The sequence below is a fragment of the Dendroctonus ponderosae genome, unplaced genomic scaffold (genome assembly GCF_020466585.1).
Source record: "Dendroctonus ponderosae isolate FM_Combo_2020 unplaced genomic scaffold, Dpon_F_20191213v2 Dpon_F_20191213_1, whole genome shotgun sequence".
NCBI classification, from domain to species: Eukaryota; Metazoa; Arthropoda; class Insecta; order Coleoptera; family Curculionidae; genus Dendroctonus; species Dendroctonus ponderosae.
Window position 1 is genome coordinate 4,008,466 of NW_026017110.1, and position 7,875 is coordinate 4,016,340.

Sequence of the window (7,875 nt, forward strand, 5' to 3'; positions counted from 1 at the left end):
ATTTATTTTAAAATATTACTGTAGGTATAATTTTATATTTTTATTTTTATAGACGTATGCAGTTTATTGCATTTTCTGCTATGAAATTCCATGCATTTTATAAAACGTTGCACTTCTTTATTGATTAAGTATGTCAAGTGTCATCAAATTTTGACAATTATTTAATGAATTCTATAGCCACCTTACAAAATGTAACAACTTTTTGAAATTTTTAAATAAAATAATTTATAATTTGAAAACGGTTGATTTCACAGCTTAAAGTGTAAATGCAAATTTGTACCTTTGTAAATTGCCTATCTAATGACGTATTACAGGTACTTCCACTTGAAAAACAAGAGTTATATTGCGTTAAAAAGTCCGCATTGTTAACATCATGTACAATGTATTGATATTTTGGTTCAATAGAATTCTTAGCGGAACTGTGGTGATTGGAAACGCGTATTTTTTTGAATCTTTAACTGCTTTTTTTTGCTTCTACACGGGATTGTTAGATACCATGTTTTTAAGCAAAATTTGACTAAAATGGCGATAATCTGCCAACGTCGCAAGTGAGAAAAAAACAATTTACGGTGCATATGCAGTGTTTCAAGCTACATTCCATGAGCCAACGGAAAATGGGTAGTTCTATTTAAAAAAATACACTTTGACCTTGCCTCACTTTTCTGAGACACTCTGTATCGTACAAGATATTTTTAAAATGTGCGCACTTTGTGCGTCAACAACTTTTATGTGATACTATTTTTCAAAAGTTCAACACCAACGGAAATAATGGACTCTATCGCACTAAAAAACCACCCTGTATGTTACCCCTCATTTTGCTGGACGAAGCTGAGAGTAACATGGCAACAGGGAGAAAAGGATAAAGCACAGAAAATAAAAATAAAGGAAGAATCGAAGAACAGAAAAAAGCAAATGATATAAATCAAGACCAACCTATGAGGTGAACTTGTACTTAAAAAAATATGTCGGTTCAAACTTTATGGGGGCTCACGACTACTTTCCTCCTTGATACAGTGTGTTTCGAATTCCCGTGTAGCTAGCATTTCAAAAATCGATTTTAACTGTATTGATTTTCTCAATCGTATTCATTTTTAAATCACCAATTTTTTTGGTCAGCTGAGTTTAATTTATAAATGGCGCATCCAGATACCTACTTGCCTGCTAATAACTCGGAGAAAAACTGTTGGAATCACCGTCTATCGCTATCCTTTGAACCAATATAAACTGTCACGTTTTCTGCTGCAACTCAAGCTCGTATAAACTTAATTTTTTCTCGAATACAGGCAGACCCGAAATTCAACCGCTTTTAACTCCAGCTTAAAACGATGTCTTCATGTGTTCATATCTGCGATTTCAGCCAGTTCAAGCAAATATGGAACCATAACGGAACTGAAAACAAAAAATTGAATTATTTCCAGTTATTTACTATTGTCCTTCACATTGCAGCCATAACCGATATGGCAATGTTATCCCGACCAGCTTGCGGCATCAAAAATCGGACCATAATCGTAAATTTTCCGGGCAGTGCCAAAGCAGCGGTGGAATGTTTCGGTTTCATAAAAACATCCATCCTGCATGCTGTGGCCCTTCTCAACGAGCAGACCGACAATGTTAAATGGGAGCATCAGCGAATTCAGCAGGAAAGTAAGGTAATTTATCAGACTCTAATTATCAGCAGCAATTTGCAGCTTCAACGAGTTAGTTTAATCATCTTAATGGTGAAAGCGAGTAGTTAAATCCAACGATTTGCGCTCATAAAGAAGGCTTTGCGTGTGTTCTCAAATTCTTGCTCTGGGAATTGTCTCTCTGCTCATTTCTTGAACTCGGAAAAGCCCGTGAAGTGTGGTCAATTAATGCAAAAATTAATGCTTAGGTAAAACTCGGCTCCGGCGGGTTCCTGAAGCGAAAATCCCCATTTCCCATGCTGGAAGTGGACACGGCCCTAGATTTAATTCGTCATCAAGTAGCCCCAATTGAAGAGAGTGAAGAAATTGCAATTGAAAATGCAGCTACTCGTATTTTGGCTGAAGACATCAAAGCACCGCATCCAATTCCGTCTTTTCCGGCTTCAATTAAAGATGGATATGCTGTTCGACAGTCAGATGGCATGGGAAGAAGACGGATTAGAGCTGCGGTTGCAGCAGGAGATGTTCCTGACTCTGAAGGTATCGAATTTGATGACTTTCTTTAGAACTTGTATCGGTAATCATCTTTATGGAACAGCAAAGACACTCGCCTCAAAAAGACTTCTTAAAAGTGCTTTATAGAGTTACAGCCTGGTGAAATAATCAGAATATCGACTGGGGCGCCAGTGCCTGCGGGAGCTGATGCTGTTGTCCAAGTTGAAGACACCCAATTGCTGGAAACATCTGAAACTGGGGATGAAGATCTGGTTGAAATCCTGGTGGCGCCAAAAATCGGGCAGGATATTAGGTGAGTTTTTTCACAGATAAAATATGCATGACTTGACCTTTTTCAGACCGATTGGAAGCGACATACAGGCTCAGAGCGTCGTTCTGAAGCAGCACGCCTCAATAACTCCTGCTTATATTGGAGTGCTGGCAATGCTGGGAATTTCCAGAGTTAAAGTGATAAAGTAAGTCCTAAATCTTCGTTCGTTGCTGGTTAAATTTATGTGACATTAGTTAGGTACTTATTTTTATTCAGCTGCTTGATAAAGTTATTCGGAGAAACAGATACGGACCATTAATGAATTCGGTCGCTTCACTTGCAGGCGACCAGCTATCGGAATAATTTCCACTGGAAACGAGCTTGTTAGCTTCAAAGGGCCGTTAAAACCAGGTCTCATTTACGATAGCAATAAAGTGATGTTGCTTACATTGCTTAAGAGCTTCGGCTATATAGCTGATGACTGTGGAATTGCTAAAGATACGTAAGTTTTAATAGACAATGTAGTTTAAAACATTCTAACTTTTTATTCCATCGACTAGCTTTTACTTCAATTGGTAACACAATTGGTTGGTTTTACAAAAACAAGTGTTTTAATACGGTTTTTAAATCGTTTTATTGTAAAAATTTATAATTTACGAAAAAATCGATAAAGGAAGTAGTAGTAGTGAAGAAAGAAGAGACATTTAAAGGAACCAAGGAAAAATCTAGCACGTGACATTTTAGCGGACGAATTAAAAAACAACGTATTATTTTTGAATAACCTTAATAAATAAAATGATTTTAAAAAAGTCTTCTTAAATTCAAAAGGAAAAGGATCGCTTTCATACAAAACGCTTATTTGCGATTCCTTAACCCATAAAAACTTCACTTAAATGGTAATTGGTTAGTGAGGATTCATGTAAAGGGCAAAGAAGGATAACTGAAAATAAAAAACTTACGAGCTCTAAAAAAACACTCAACACTGGACACACGCAACACTGAAAAAAGCCACTCAAACATAAAAAATCAACTTCTATAGGCAACTTTTCGAAGAATCATCACTTTGTCTAATACACAAATGAGCGATATACAAACAACTTCTTTCCTTAAATCAAATTAAATTGTCACATACAAAAATATTTTCTTTGCTCTTAATTAAACAAATCGATGATTTTTAAGACCCAACAGTTCCAAATCCATCCTGGAAAATGCCCTGAAAGCCCACAATTTTATCATTTCAACTGGAGGAGTGTCGATGGGAGAGTTCGACTTCTTAAAGCAAGTTTTAGTGGAGGATTTCGGCGCCCAAGTGCATTTTGGCAGGGTAAATATGAAACCAGGGTACGTTTTTCACAAAGTTGGGTTCAATCAGTCAAAAACAGGTGTAAAATGCTAATGCACCCGCTTGGTTCTTGTAGGAAACCGACCGTATTTGCGACTCTTAACTTCGAAGGCAAGTCCAAGATTGTTTTCGCACTTCCAGGCAATCCAGTGTCCTGTTTTGTCACGACGCTTTTGTTTGTGCTTCCCACATTAAAATACTTGGAAAATGATCAGCAATTCATTGGATGGCCGACTGTTGACGCTATTTTGGTAGGACTTTGAAGTGTTTTTAAATGGAATTTGCAGCAATTGTCTATAGGAGGAGGGAATTAGGAGTTCCGACGCTAGGCCTGAGTATGTGCGGGTGATCGTTTCTCGAAACGAGCAAAATACGTTGATTTGCAAATCAACCGGAAAACAAATCAGTAGCCGCCTGACCAGCACAGTGGACGCAAATGGACTCCTGCTATTGCCTGGACGTGCCGCATTTGAAGCAGGAGAGAGTCACCCTGTCTACTTATTTGGCTCGATTTTTTAAACGGAATTGTGCATTTTCACTCGAATAACTTAATGATTCTCAACAAATATTAAACAAACAAAAACCAATATTTTGTACCTAATATACTTGCATAGTGCTTTATCATAGAAAAACATTAACAAAACATAAAACAACTAAAATAATACTTATTCATGTAGGGTTAGTAGCTTAAATGTAAGACATCAAGGGCAGTCTATGCCACCATTTGTACGTGCACTTCAACTTGTAATGGCTTTTTGGCTCTTTGGCGATGAGCGCAATGTCCAAAATATCTAACGCTCTTTCAGTTAGCACTCGAGGCTGATAATTCAGGAGTCCGTTGATTGTAATACACACGTCATCTGTTTCAGGATTCCTGCAATTTAGACAAACAGTTCTTCTTATTTGGTTGGATTTTCGATGGTTCACATTTCAGGAGAATCAATTTTCGCCCAATGCAACAATTCAGTATGGAAACCTATAGTTTCTTTACTAATTGCTAATTTGTTTCCATAACTAACAAATTAATATTGATTTCTTATTTCGGTTCTTAATACGTAAGTTTGAAAAAAATACTTCCACTCTAGTTAAAACCAGAAATGCTGTGCACAATTTTATCAAACTAAACAGGTACCTTCTCCTGCACACATTGGCACCGATTTCGATAATTTTGGAGAAAATAATAATTCAAAACTATGTATTTTGGATACACACTCCAGATTTAAACTTAATATAATATGTAGTATCATATGGAAATTGTCACATTAATACAATATAAATGCTGTATTTTGTCAAATATTGTTCAAATGAACCCCTAAACATTTCAATTTTTCTGAACTCAATTATCCTATTTCAATTCTCGATATGTTGCCTAATCGATTAAATGTGCTAAACAGCATAATACCTACATATGCGGCGTTTCACATGGTTGAAAGTAAATAATATAATAAACTATTTTGCATTGTTATTGCAACTGGAGCGTATAATAATTTCAATTTAATTCTCTAGCTGCTAATTGTTAAATAATACTCACTTTATAAACTTTGGCTGAGCAAATAGCAGCTCTGGCATTATTCCAACGGGATTTATAGTTACGACTTTGATCCCGTACGGTGAGAGCTCTTGGCGTAAAGCGTCGCTGGCTCCTTCTACTCCATATCTGCAAATTTTCTTGGATATTTTTTACCAACTAAAAGCAAAATTTAATAATTCACCTGCTGGCAGCGTATGCCACTAAACCACCTCCCATATTATCGCTGGTACCGATAGTCAAGATCCTGCCACCAGAATTTTTCAAAAGATTCTGAAATGTCCTCGCTGTCCTCAAAACGCCCACAATATTCGTTTTCAAAATCGTGTCCCAATGGGAGATTTCCTGCTGGGCTAAAGAGCCTCTAAACGTGATCCCATTCGTGCAAACTACTGCCCATATACCTGCAAGAACATCAAGCATGAGGTGACAAAGTCACTGCCTTTGATGGCTGAAAAACTACCATCTTGGCCTGCAGGCAGGTGAGCTCTGATAACATCCACAGACTCATAAAGCAAATCTTCCCTAGTCACGTCCAGATGTATAACAGTAATGTTTCCAAGCTCCTGCTCGCTCTCTCTGTATTTTTGCCAGGCTCTGATGGCTTTAGCAGGAACTGAATCCTCGGGGCATCCGGCTTCCGACGCAGTTTTCAAGCCGGCAAACACACGAAATCCGCTATTTGCCAAATGGAATGCCAACTAGAACAACACGTTAAATCAGACATTGTGTACTAGAAAAACGTTAATTAGATTAAACTGTTGGAATAGTTGGAGTAAACGAAATCGACGAAGGTGAACTTAAGCTAACTATCGATCGCCACCCGTAACTGAGAGGAATATAGCGAAATAAACCGAGGGCGTTCGGAAGACTTCGTCTACATGCATAAGAGCGAGAGTAACGTATATGCTGTTATAGCAACGCAAGTATGTTGGTTCTGGGTGGCCGACATACCAGGGCGACAAGAGAGGCAAAAATATCAATTAGTGAATATCAAAACAGCCTACAAAAATAATGCCCTTTTGCCTAAAATCAGTAAATTCTGTAAAATTTCGGCAATAGAAAAGTGGTAGATTCTTACTTGCAGGCCAATGGCGCAATCGCAGGAAGTAACCAAAACTGTTTTACCGCTTCCTGGTGACGATCCGGAACGGCCATGATCTTCGTCACTTGGAATCCGGCAAATCAGATAGAGCAGGAGGGCAGCTGCAATAAACAGCAGCAGCCCCAGCTGCAAGATTGCTATTGAAACAATGAACTCCATCGTGTCGAATCTGCAAAAAAATAAATTCTATTAAATTCTTGAAAGTTTTTGAGGAACAACAAATTGAACCTTCATCTGAAACAGACTTAAATTGATCACCTTTCATTGAAATGAATGAGTGATTGAATATGATTGACCGCAGTTGCTTGCTGTTAAAAAATAAATTTATAAACTTTAAAAGGTCAACGAGTTATGCGTCAAATTGCTGCAAATAACTCTCATTTTTCACGTTCCAAGATTTGTCTACTTCAAGCGTGTGGCAAACTTTTCAAGCTCTCTGGAGCGCTAGCAATAAAGTTTCAGAAGCTGCAAGGAAAATAGTTTTTAACCGAATAACTGACGAATTAAATGTGCACGTTGATTCTCTTAGGAACCACACTTACCTTAATAAAATATATTTGTAATATGTACCTAATATGTTCATTAACATATCTTTAATTAAATATTTATTACCTAAAACCTGAAGAATATCTCATACGAATTTAAAATGTCCATTGTTCTCCCAGTTCATGAATCCTCGAATTATGGAGACATTTTCAACGTACTGCTTATTTTACTAAAAGTGTTTGTGAAACTGTTTCAACATTCAGGAAATCATATTTAAAATAGAAGTCAATTTACCATTCTAGAATATGCCTTTCTAGACTTGCAGAGCCACTAAATCTTTTCCTTAAAAAATTATGGAAAAAGTGGTGAATTTCCTATCGTCTCTTCAGGGTTTTTGTAAAAATGTTCTGATCACACTAACGGAATTTCCTACATTCTTTGAGGGTTGCAAAGGTAACTTAAATAATTTTCCGTTTTTCAAGTCAGGTTGTTATTTTTATTAAAACCATCCATTTCGACGGCAAACAAATGGGCTTTCATGTGCTAAGGAACTAAGAAAATGTGGGTAATGAATCTGTCAGCCCCATTTCCCATTTTCATTACATTTTCACAATAGGCCATTTACTTCTATGTGTTTTCGCACTGTAGGTACATTTCCTCTTTAACTAAAAATGATATGGTTGACTAAACTAAATGAAAGAAGTTTTTTACATTACTGACATTAAAATCATTTTTGTAGATTATTGAAAAGAAATTTCACTTTTCGTTTGTTTAGTTAAAAAAGATGAATCCACTGATTCCAAGACTATGTTTGAATGCTTGGCAAAGGCGATTTGGCGGTTTTTACTGTTATTATATATTCTTATCCTTCCTGGGTCTCAGTCAAAGCGTGAAGTAAAAATTTTGAATATCGTTTATTTCATTACGTTTTGGCGAGACAACAGCGCCATCATCAGATTTAAAATTTACCAAAACTACAAACGAAGCGTTAAAACATTTGTTAGTTTTTGAGGAAAAAACCTT

At 36.7% G+C, this 7,875-nt stretch overlaps 2 protein-coding genes across 4 annotated transcripts in view; one reads left to right on the top strand and one right to left on the bottom strand.

Moving 5' to 3' along the window:
• Positions 1-5,027, top strand: part of LOC109534563 (gephyrin) — a gene marked incomplete at its 5' end in the record, with an annotated part of 17,532 nt that extends 12,505 nt beyond the window's left edge. The window contains 8 exon segments of the mRNA XM_019900285.2: positions 1,447-1,649; positions 1,874-2,165; positions 2,268-2,433; positions 2,480-2,596; positions 2,735-2,893; positions 3,571-3,732; positions 3,810-3,984; positions 4,034-5,027. Of these exon segments, the coding sequence (XP_019755844.1) occupies positions 1,447-1,649; positions 1,874-2,165; positions 2,268-2,433; positions 2,480-2,596; positions 2,735-2,893; positions 3,571-3,732; positions 3,810-3,984; positions 4,034-4,252 (1,493 nt within the window). The 3' untranslated portion in view covers positions 4,253-5,027.
• Positions 4,321-7,875, bottom strand: part of LOC109534564 (D-beta-hydroxybutyrate dehydrogenase, mitochondrial) — a 64,125-nt gene continuing 60,570 nt past the window's right edge. For all 3 annotated transcript variants that reach the window (XM_048670071.1, XM_019900287.2, XM_019900288.2), the window contains 5 exons: positions 6,343-6,535; positions 5,725-5,962; positions 5,446-5,665; positions 5,265-5,390; positions 4,321-4,607 (listed from right to left, as the gene is read on the bottom strand). In XM_048670071.1, the coding sequence (XP_048526028.1) occupies positions 4,421-4,607; positions 5,265-5,390; positions 5,446-5,665; positions 5,725-5,962; positions 6,343-6,525 (954 nt within the window). In that variant the 5' untranslated portion in view covers positions 6,526-6,535 and the 3' untranslated portion in view covers positions 4,321-4,420. The remainder of the gene's footprint in view (positions 4,608-5,264; positions 5,391-5,445; positions 5,666-5,724; positions 5,963-6,342; positions 6,536-7,875) is intronic.